At 45.0% G+C, this 11276-nt stretch overlaps 1 protein-coding gene across 2 annotated transcripts in view; it reads left to right on the top strand.

Annotated features, from left to right (window-relative positions):
* Positions 1-6171, top strand: part of ugcg (UDP-glucose ceramide glucosyltransferase) — a 40795-nt gene extending 34624 nt beyond the window's left edge. For both annotated transcript variants that reach the window (XM_076283891.1, XM_076283892.1), the window contains 2 exons: positions 183-369; positions 1207-6171. In XM_076283891.1, the coding sequence (XP_076140006.1) occupies positions 183-369; positions 1207-1377 (358 nt within the window). In that variant the 3' untranslated portion in view covers positions 1378-6171. The remainder of the gene's footprint in view (positions 1-182; positions 370-1206) is intronic.
* The last annotated feature ends 5105 nt before the right edge of the window (positions 6172-11276 follow it).

Here is an 11276-nt window from a genome sequence, read left to right as displayed (position 1 = left end):
ATCTCTAGATCTTTGACCCGCATTGTTTTTGATCTGGCCCTGTGTGCAACGTAACTTTCCTGGAAACTACAGTATTTGCATCCAACCTGATGCATGTCTGTGAAACCAACTCACAAATACATCCTCCTAACCTCAGCTATCAAGCATGCTCCTGACCTTTGCCCTCTTCACCTCTCGCTCAGGTGGGCGAAGCTTCGCATCAACATGCTGCCCGCGACCATCATCGAGCCCATCTCGGAGTGCTTCGTGGCCAGCCTCATCATTGGCTGGGCGGCACACCACGTCTTCCGCTGGGACATCATGGTGTTCTTCATGTGCCACTGCCTGGCCTGGTTCATCTCCGATTACATCCAGCTACGGGGAGTCCAGGTACTTGCAACAGCGCTCACCTCATCCGTCAGCTGCAGTCCACAGCAGAGACAGAGCAGAGCAGAGATGTGAAGGGATAGAGGCGTCGATGCTAGCGTCGGCTAGACGAATAAATGTAAACAGTAGAAGGGGGTCACTTGTGCTCACGGAACAGGACGCAGAAGTCAAAAGAGGAGACCCAAGGTCTAACTAGAACCAAGGAGCAGGACGACACAACGCTTTAGGTGATTTTTATTAGCCTAGTGCAAACCGACTAATGTTTCGACGCCCATGCGTCTTCTTCAGAGTCAAACTGAACTCTGTCAAACTCTGAAGACGACGCATGGGCATCGAAACATTAGTCGGTTTGCACTAGGCTAATAAAAATCACTTAAAGCGTTGTGTGCTCCGGTCCTGCTCCTTGGTTCTAGTTAGACCTTGGGTTTCCTCTTTTGAATAAATGTAAACGTCAATGTCAATGCACAGATAGGGAACATCATTGTAATCAGGGCAGAACATCAGCTTGCTTTGGCTTCAACATGATAAACATGGATTGTATCTGAAGATACACAATGATAATATGGATTGTATATGAAGAGCAGTGGTTGAATAATATTAGAAGAATATTAATAAGAGTGTGTTCGTATTAACCATTCACCTGCCAAGTAGATCACAATCAAAGTCAACAGTTGCTATTTTTGGGCAATAATTAAATGTGAAAATAAAGGTCTGAGTGTAAAAAACCCAATATCTCTCTCTCTCTCTCTCTCTCTCTCTCTCTCTCTCTCTTCCCTCTCCATCCCTCTCTCTCTCTCTTTTCCCCTCTCCATCTCTCCATCCCTCTTTCTCCTGTGTCAGGGCGGGCCGCCATCCTTCTCGAAGCTGGACTATGCGGTGGCCTGGTTCATCCGGGAGTCCATGGCCATTCAGATTTTCCTGTCGGCGCTGTGGGACCCCACCATCAGTTGGCGGACCGGGCGGTACCGGCTCCGCTGTGGGGGCACAGCCGAGGAGATTCTGGACGTATAACCCCCCCCCCCTCCCCCCCACCCCCTTCACACACACACATATAAATTATAAATATATATACACACACTCAAACACCTACACACACCACACCAGTCACCAACGTCACCACCAACCGGCTCTGCCGCCCCGTAGCCTTTGGGGTCAGAGGTCGGAGGTCGTGGGGGGCAGAGACTAGTCACACATGCACACACCATGTTGCCCACAGAGAACGTGTGAGTGGGGAGCGATCAAGATCAAGAAGGAGGGACGAGGAGAACAGAGAGAATCAAACTGTCCATGGACAACTACAGAGAAGGAAGAGGAGGTGGGCTTTGACGATGGATAAGGAACTCATTGTGTCGAGTGTGTGGTTGTTTGTTTCTTTTTCAATTTTTTGTGTTGTTTTTGTAGTTGTTTTTAAATGTTACAGTAGGTGATGAAGCCCAAGAGAGCCTTTTTGTGTGAGTGTGTGAGTGTTATGAAAGTTTTTGTGTGTGTTCTCTGGGCCATTTTTTGTTTTTGTTTTGTTTTTGGCCTATTTCAGGCTTTGTGGGTGTTGTAGAGATTACAACAGAATCTCACGTCTTTGTAAATGAGCCAACAGTGAGAGTGCATGAAAACACAAGTGAAGCGATAGAGATTGAGATGTGGGGGGCGTGTGTGTGTGTGTGGCGGGGGGGGGGGGGGGGGGATGATCGGGGTCGGAGGGTTGATGGTGGATGAGTTACAGATGCCGTCAGTCTGGCCCAGTAGCCATTCTCCAGCAGGCGCTTGAGCACTTACTCACCCTAGAACGCCACATTCACTTATACTAAGATCAAAATAACTTTATAGCTAAAACAACGATCTCTAGCTCTGTTAGTAGGGGTTAACAGTGTCTGTTGTGTGTTTCCGCGCTGCAGAGAGCTTACACGAGGAAGCAAAGGCATCGTCTTTGTGTGTACTCTAAGCCTGATGCTGCTGAATGCATGAGCTATCTTCACCCTCTCTGGTTCACTATTTCTGACCTACAGTAGCAATATTTGGTATCTCTTTTCCCACATCAACTGTTGGAGACAACATGGAGGGCGAGCCACGGACAGGACATTGCACGCTTCAACAGGCTTCGCTTTACGCTCTCAGGCCTTCACTTCCACGATGGTGACGTTCGTGTTCACCTGTTGCCTGCCCTTAGCCTGCCTGATGCTTTCGATAGTCTATCTGTGCTTGATTTACATTTACAGTCTCATTCTGTCCCTCTCTCTCCAGGAACTGCTGAGGTCACGCTACCTACCTGTAATCTCTGACTGTCTAGTATCAGCCCAATCTCTGTGACGTTTGCATGCTGTCTTGTGCCTGAGAATGCACTACACACAATACCCCCCCCCCCCCCATCCTCACCCAAAATCAGTGTTTCTTGTCCTACGAGTGTGATGTACACATGAGTCAGTGTGGTTTTCCGCTGTTGAACATGTGCCACACCTTTTTTTCTTCTTCCGCTAGAGAAATTGGCTTCGGGCAGCCTGGTCCGTACATTTCCGCCATCCCCTGGCCTGTCTCATTTCAAATCCCTGATGGGTTTTCACAACTTAGTCAGGAAACCTCTAGAGAAATGCACATCTATAGCTCTCATAAAGATCCCATCTTTTTTTTAAGTCCTTCAGAGTAAGAGCTGTGACAGTATTGAAAACAATAAGACAAAATGCCAAAACTACTGGTGTATTTTTTTTTTTAAGCATTTTTTTTTTTTTAATAATTTACATTGTGTGTACTATTCTATTCTATTGAGACATTTCAGGAAGCTTGTTCTCTTTGCAAACCTGTTTTCAGTGTTTCAGTGATAATGCTTGGTATCTATTCGGAGTGGAAGAATGCTGAATAGTCAGAAGAAAAACCCTAATCCATCTTCCATCAAACTGTCGAAACTCTCTGCGTGGTCCTGTGTGCGATCAGGCCACACGGGGCTCCTGCGCATGACCGAGCCACATCGTGCCTCCACTCCTCCTCACTGTTCATTTTTTTCTTCATTGAGCCAACTGAAACTAGCAGCTACAGTCCTTAAGCTATGTGCCAGACTCGAGGATTGCAAAGTCTTTTTTTTTTTTGAGGCTAACTAACCCGCCTGCATTCTCGTCATACCAACACTCGTCTCTGAGCTCCATTTGCCTCTTGCACGCTCAGTGTGTCTGATTTCTCTGGCTTCAATCCCAGCACTGCATCCGATACCAGTGTGATGAACTTACTCATCCAACCAGAGATCTCTGAAGGGCTCGGTGCTGAAATGACACATTTTAGGGGTGATATGGATGCATTGAGACTGCGTGAGTGTGGGCGCGTGCTCACGAGTCTCGTGTCTTGTGTTGCCAGTGAGACAAGGAAAGCGGTTCACTGTGTTCGCCGACATGAGACCCTTGTGGAGTTCTAGGTATGTGCATTGTGAACCTCAGCGAAAGAAAAACACGCGCGTCTTTTGGACTCCTTTCTTCCAATAGCTAGCTGCTTAAAGAGCCCTGAATCCTCTGAGGTGCTTCTCTGAACGCTTGTCTGAGGGGGGTTGGTGAGACAGAGTCGACTTCAAGCCTGACCTGAGTCTCTCCTGCTGGTTGACAAAGAAGCCAGCATTTCTTTGGTTTGATCAACCTCATCAACTCCGTCTTTGTTTTTACGATCAGGCAGATGTTCAGTGGAGAGTCGTACTTTCCGCGGAGCGGGGAGGGATTCGTTTTTGTAATCAGTGATAATGAGCCTCTACAGGGTTTCTAGATCTACTACCATCAGTTTGAAAGCATGCAAGATGTGATGCGTGCCACTTTACCTACCAAGCTTTTTTTCACCTTCGCCCAGACATTTCAAGTGCTGTCGTGCTCTTAGAACCAACCATTTCAGGAAACACACACATTGCTTTTTAAGAATATTCCAAATAGGTTAGTAAATTGCAAAATTGAAAAACCATGAAGACAAAACCATCAAGCGGAAACTGTAGAACTGAGACGGCCAAATGTTGTGATGAGATTTAGATAAATATCTTTTTAAGTAAAATTTTAAGAGTAATATTTCCTTCAGTGATGCCATCTTAGATGCAGTCTTAAAATGTTGTGTGTGTGTGTGGGAGGATTACTTTTGAGTGCATAGGTTGGGCATTCCTTAAATCCCAGTCAAAAGAGCCACACCTTGTCTATGAGACAATAGTCCAATAGTCTTTTTTAAGAAAACAAAATGAAACAAAAAAAAGAAGAATTCCACCTCATTCACGGGAAGTCTGTAACACACTGTACAATTTTCCGTTTGGACTTTCCCCAGTGTACTCGCCTGTGTGTCTGTGGCTGTGTGTTCACATCACGTGTGCAAGTTGTGTACAGGTGTGTATGCTTATGAGTGAGTGTGTTCTATTGATGGCCTTTTTTTTATAAGAAATGAAAAAATATGTGTAAAAAAGATTGTACAGTGATGAACAGTGGGGAACTGGACTTATTTTTTTCTGTGTATGCTTTTTAGTGTATCTCTAGTGTATGCAAATACAATATGTCTCTTTGAGTTTGTGTGCGTGTGTGTCTATGTGTGTGAAGACTGGTGGTTCTTACTGAATCTTACCACCATGCTGGTATGACTGAGGTACAGGGATTTGGTACCGGGTTTATTAGCCTGTGGTCTTCAAGCCGTCCCCAAAGTCTCACACACGCACACACACACACACACACACACACAAAGGGTGCCATCTTCAGTCACAGCTGTCTTGTTCACAAATCTGCAGTATGTTTGGCAGTTTACACACAAAGAATTGTGACCAATGAGCAATCGCCAAGTCAACATTTTTTTTTTTTTTTTTTTTTTTTTTTTTTTTTTTTTTTTAAAACAACAGTCTCCTTAAGTGCTTTGGAAAGAACCAATCAGGTTGAGTTTCAACTTGTTTTTGTCATGTATTTTGCCAGTGCCATTATTTTATTTTATTTTATTTTATTTTATTTTATTTCATTTCATTTTATTTTATTGTATGCGTAGCTTCTCTAAGAGTAACACACATCTCCAGCGCCAAATAGAGGCCATATCTGCAGTGTTCCACACATGTCTCTGTTTGTCTGTGATGTGGGGGCCATGCGTTTACTGACGTAGCACCTGACGTAGCCCAGGGTCTGGGCCATATCTGAGCAGCTGCTGGTCCGGTGTCTGCTGTTGTCTTTTAAAATGGCCTGGCCACGTTATTGTGAAAAGGGTACTGTTGGACATGTTTTCTTTGTTCCTGTCATTGTTTGGGTGTAACTGCTAAATAACCCCGTCAGCTCTGGGTTTTGCTTCAGGGCCACAGGCTAGCCGCATAGACTTTTATTTTAGTTTAAGCCAAGTCCTCAAGAACTTGCAGTCTTGGACTTGGCGTTGAGCTGCCTACTAGGAAAAGCCCTAGCCATGTTGTGCTACTGTGCTAAGCTACTGGTACCTGTTTGTCCAAAAAAAGACCACAGTTGCATTATTAGACAATGGAAAAATGGTCTAGTTGTGATCCACCACCTTGTCAGTTGAAATATGTTGTGTTTTTTTTTCCTTCTTTTTTTATTAAATGAGATGTACAGTATATTTATGAAGTTTGGTTGATATCATTACATTACACTGCTTCTCAAAACTTTAATTTATTTCAAGCTGGATATATTTTGATTTTAGCTCCACAATAATTTAGCAGTGTAACAGTAAGGCTGGACAAACTTCGGGTTGTAATCTTTCCATTTTTTTTGTAGATGCTATCAATTGTTGACTGTTGCATATTGTACCATAAAACTGAATGCGTAATCCACAGCTGGAAACTGTGTTTCAAAAACAAGAAAATTAAAGCTTTGTCAAACCACAGCCCTGTCTCGCACATTGTCATTCAAGAGTGCACTCTTCAGCAGTGAGTACATTTACAGGGACATTAATATTCTTATATTAACCCAATTAAGACAATATTCCGAGTAAAACACTGCCATGTTAACAGCATTTTCTGATTGCCTTAACCCGAAAATAAGCAAAAATTGAGTTAAGACGTGGAGTATTCTGTGGACATGTGGAGTATCTTACTCACATTATTGAGGTGCGTTGTATACATGTATACTATACACCTCAATCACATCACAACGTCTTATTACAATTTTCGGTGCGACATTTTCACAGAATCAACCCTGTCTTTGCTAGTAATAATAATACTATGCTGTGTTACATGCAAACAACTCATGTAAACTCCATAATTGCAATATTGTCTTATTCTCAACAAGGTCTGAATATTAATGTATATGTAAATGTTGCCAATGTAAGATTCTAAAATTCTGTATTCTGTTCATACAATGATCCCAGATATTCTTTAGAATGTCCATTCTACAACATTCTAGTCACATGTGTGACACTGTCGGTAGCGGTCGGTAGTCGCTGAAAGGAATGAGGGGGAAATATGTGAACAGCCCTGCTTATCCCCGGCCAATCTCTCCATGCAGCTAATTATATGTGGATACTGATTAAAAGAACATCTGCTACACATGCACAGAGGTAAATGGCATTGAAATTGATTGTAATTGCTAGGTTGAATTACTGTACTTTGTTACTTGCACAATGCACACTAGATTAGCCTGAGGGAAAATGGCTAGCTTTACCTCAGCTGCTAGGTTAGGTAATGACAAATAGATGCAATTTGCTTCCAAATATATGCTGGATGGAGAGCTGTCTTGTGTGTGTGTGAGTGTGAGAGAGAGCATGTGTGTGTGAGTGTGAGAGAGAGCATGTGTGTGTGAGTGTGAGAGAGAGCATGTGTGTGTGTGTGTGTGTGTGTGTGTGATTGAGTGAGTGAGTGAGTAAGTGTACTAAAGAGCTGCTTTGAGCTCTGTGAAGGCTGGTGCTGCAGAGCTGCTTAAAGCGCTGTGTGTGTGTGTGTGTGTGCTGGTACTGGGGATCTGCTTAGAGCTGCATGTGTGTGTCAGCGCTGGAGCTCAGTGTGTGTGTGTGTGTATTGGGTCCAGGTCACTTGTGTGTTGTAGGGGAATTGGAGCATGTGATTGAGACCAGGTTAGTGCCATGCATGCCCCCTTGCAAACACACATGCACAGTTTACACACACACACACAAACACACACACTCTCTCTCACACACACACCCACAAACACACACACACTCTCCCTCTCTCTTGGGCCCCTCTGTCTCCACTCCCATCACATGCCATAGCTAATCCACTCCTAGCACGAGCACTATTTCCCTTCCAAATCACCCTCCCATGCACACACACACACACACACACCGCTCCGCTCTTTACCCCTCTCTAATCACCAAACACCTCCCTGACCTTGCTGGACACTTGATTATGATCTTGGCACGCCTGGAGATATTTATAGGAACCTGCTTACTGTACACACACACACAGACAGATAGACACACACACACACACATACACACTCAGCACTCCCTGGGCTTAAGTTGACCTCTTGTCCGGAGGCCAGTGCTGTTCTTTTGTGTGCGCTTTGTTATGGTAATGTCTGCTGAGGTCACATGTTGTCTGCATGGGGCCCCCCTGGGAGAGGGGGAGAGAGAGAGAGAGAGAGAGAGGGAGATGAAGAGTATGAGAGAGGAACAGGAAGAGTATGAGTAGTAGAGAGAGAGAAGAGGAAGAGTATGAGTAGTAGAGAGAGAGAGAAGAGGAAGAGTATGAGTAGTAGAGAGAGAGAGAGAAGAGGAAGAGTATGAGTAGTAGAGAGAGAGAAGAGGAAGAGTATGAGTAGTAGAGAGAGAGAGAAGAGGAAGAGTATGAGTAGTAGAGAGAGAGAGAAGAGGAAGAGTATGAGTAGTAGAGAGAGAGAGAGAAGAGGAAGAGTATGAGTAGTAGAGAGAGAGAAGAGGAAGAGTATGAGTAGAAGAGAGAGAGGAGGAAGAGTATGAGTAGTAGAGAGAGAGAAGAAGAAGAGTATGAGTAGTAGAGAGAGAGAAGAGGAAGAGTATGAGTAGTAGAGAGAGAGAGAGAAGAGGAAGAGTATGAGTAGTAGAGAGAGAGAGAGAGAGAAGAGGAAGAGTATGAGTAGTAGAGAGAGAGAGAGAAGAGGAAGAGTTGTAGAGAGAAGCCCTAAAGGAACCGGCGCTGGGAGACCAGGGCAAACGAGAGAGAGAGAGAGAGAGAGAGAGAGAGAGAGAGAGAGAAGAGGAGGAGCAGAAGAAGTGAGAGTGGGAGATGAGACATGATGAAAATGAGGCCTTGGGCTACGCCACTGTTCTCAGCCGTGTTCATCATTACCCCATTAACATGACCCTCACCTGAGGCTCCCTGTGATTGGCCCCATTAGCATGACCCTCACCTGAGGCTCCCTGTGATTGGCCCCATTAACATCACCCTCACCTGAGGCTCCCTGTGATTGGCTCCCCTCCAGACGTCTCCCGCTCTCCTGCGGCCTCCTCTCAGCCTAGGAAGGCCACATGAACGAGCGACGCATGCAGAGGCAGTGGGGGTTATGGCTGAGGCCATATGAACGAGTGAACACATTTGGAGGCAGTGGAGGTTATGGCTGAGGCCATATGAACGAGTGGACACATTTGGAGGCAGTGGAGGTTATGGCTGAGGCCATATGAACGAGTGAACACATTTGGAGGCAGTGGAGGTTATGAACGAGTGAACACATTTGGAGGCAGTGGGGGTTATGGCTGAGGCCATATGAACGAGTGAACACATTTGGAGGCAGTGGGGGTTATGGCTGAGGCCATGTGAACGAGTGAACACATTTGGAGGCAGTGGGGGTTATGAATGAGTGAACACATTTGGAGGCAGTGGGGGTTATGGCTGAGGCCATATGAACGAGTGAACACATTTGGAGGCAGTGGAGGTTATGAACGAGTGAACACATTTGGAGGCAGTGGGGGTTATGGCTGAGGCCATATGAACGAGTGAACACATTTGGAGGCAGTGGAGGTTATGAACGAGTGAACACATTTGGAGGCAGTGGGGGTTATGGCTGAGGCCATGTGAACGAGTGAACACATTTGGAGGCAGTGGGGGTTATGGCTTTGGCCATATGAACGAGTGAACACATTTGGAGGCAGTGGAGGTTATGAACGAGTGAACACATTTGGAGGCAGTGGGGGTTATGGCTGAGGCCATATGAACGAGTGAATACATTTGGAGGCAGTGGGGGTTATGGCTGAGGCCATGTGAACGAGTGAACACATTTGGAGGCAGTGGGGGTTATGGCTGAGGCCATATGAACGAGTGAACACATTTGGAGGCAGTGGGGGTTATGGCTGAGGCCATATGAACGAGTGAACACATTTGGAGGAAGTGGAGGTTATGAACGAGTGAACACATTTGGAGGCAGTGGGGGTTTATGGCTGAGGCCATATGAATGAGTGAACACATTTGGAGGCAGTGGTGGGGTTACTGGCCTATTAATAATATTGTGATGGGGTGGGGGTGGGAATGGGGTAATAATAATGATATGGGGACACTGACAAGGCGGCCAGTTGCCGTTGCCATGCAACAGCATGGGGAATGTGTGAGACGAGGTCTGAGTGTTCCATCTGGAGTGTTTTATCCTCTGATCTCACACTCTCATCAACATGCTCCTGTCCCAGCAAAACACTCCTCTGCACACACACACACATATACACACACACACACACACACACACATACACACACTGTCATTGTTTTTAGGCGTGATTTACGGCGGCTGATGCACAGAATTGTGGAGATTATCATGTCACATTAAGCCATTCAGAACAACTGCTGTTTCTGATTCTGCACCATAACTTAATGACCCCCTGTTGATTCCATTAACTTGACTGAAAACAATCAGATATCCATCAGGAAACCGCTTTCTGATACCAATGGGAGATTGTCCTCTAATGATGCTCACGCCCCACATCGCCATGGCTCCTACGGGTCCTCATCTGCAGCATGTGTTAGAAACCGAAGAGCTCTGATGGGGTCCAGAGATGCTTTCCCACTGCTGTCAGATACCATGAAAATGCACCAGACTTGCTTCATTGCTTAGGTGTGGGAAACTGAAGAACTGGTAATTCTTGCTTGACAGGCAAATTCATTGTCACTGCACACTGACCATTAAAACCAAATGGTGTGGCTTCCAACAGTGGCTATTCCCCTCCAACTTCCTCATAAACGCAGCCAATAAGGAGGGACGCAGAGATAAGCTCCTGTAACTTGCAACATAGAGTGAGTCAAAATGTCACTTTCTTTCAGTATGTGTGTGTTTGTGTGTGTGTGTGAGAATAGGCTACTTGTGTTCAGGCAGATGACTGAGTGTGACACATATACTATATATACACAACCTGCGGGCTTGAGAGTGTGTCATGACTGTGACGTATCCAATAGAATGACACAGGGCCATGGGGAAGGATCTGACAGTGGGGAAGTTTCTGACCGCGGGGAAGTGTTGTGTCTGACCCAGTTGCTGCAAGCTTTCATTAATCAGGGTCTCACGATCCTCCACAACCAAGACTTCTGCTCCTCTTCATAGTTTTCTCTTCACAGTATGTGAACCTTAACAATCACTCAGTCTCAGGGTATTGAGTGATTGCATTGTACTGTATTGTGGTAACTCTTTACTATATGGGTGCGTGCATAACACATTCATGAGACCTTACATAAAGTATTCATAATGCATTTACAACCACTTCATAATATAAGGCATGACTCTACATTCATGCATACAATTACATTGCTATGGAATAACAAATTGGGATATTTTGTCAAAAAAAAAAAAAAAAACTCCCCTAAGGGCAGTTTTGTTTTGACAAAATATCCCTTGCACTTTGACTGTACATTTAAAAATCAATAAACTAATGCATTTCCTCGTTGTTTTTCAAACTAATAATAACCTGTACAACCAGTCAGTCTCGACGGCACCATTACTCACTCTGCATTGTAACTGCACTAATGATGGATATGTTATGGTAGGCTACTTCACTACTTTATTGCTTAGTCTACATAAT

This window comes from Alosa pseudoharengus, unplaced genomic scaffold (genome assembly GCF_046254945.1).
Source record: "Alosa pseudoharengus isolate Yale_2024_CS ecotype anadromous, Long Island Sound unplaced genomic scaffold, YU_APseudo_1.1 YU_APseudo_1.1_scf_14, whole genome shotgun sequence".
NCBI classification, from domain to species: Eukaryota; Metazoa; Chordata; class Actinopteri; order Clupeiformes; family Clupeidae; genus Alosa; species Alosa pseudoharengus.
Note: the sequence above shows the minus strand (reverse complement) of the source record. Positions and strands in the feature narration are given on the sequence as shown.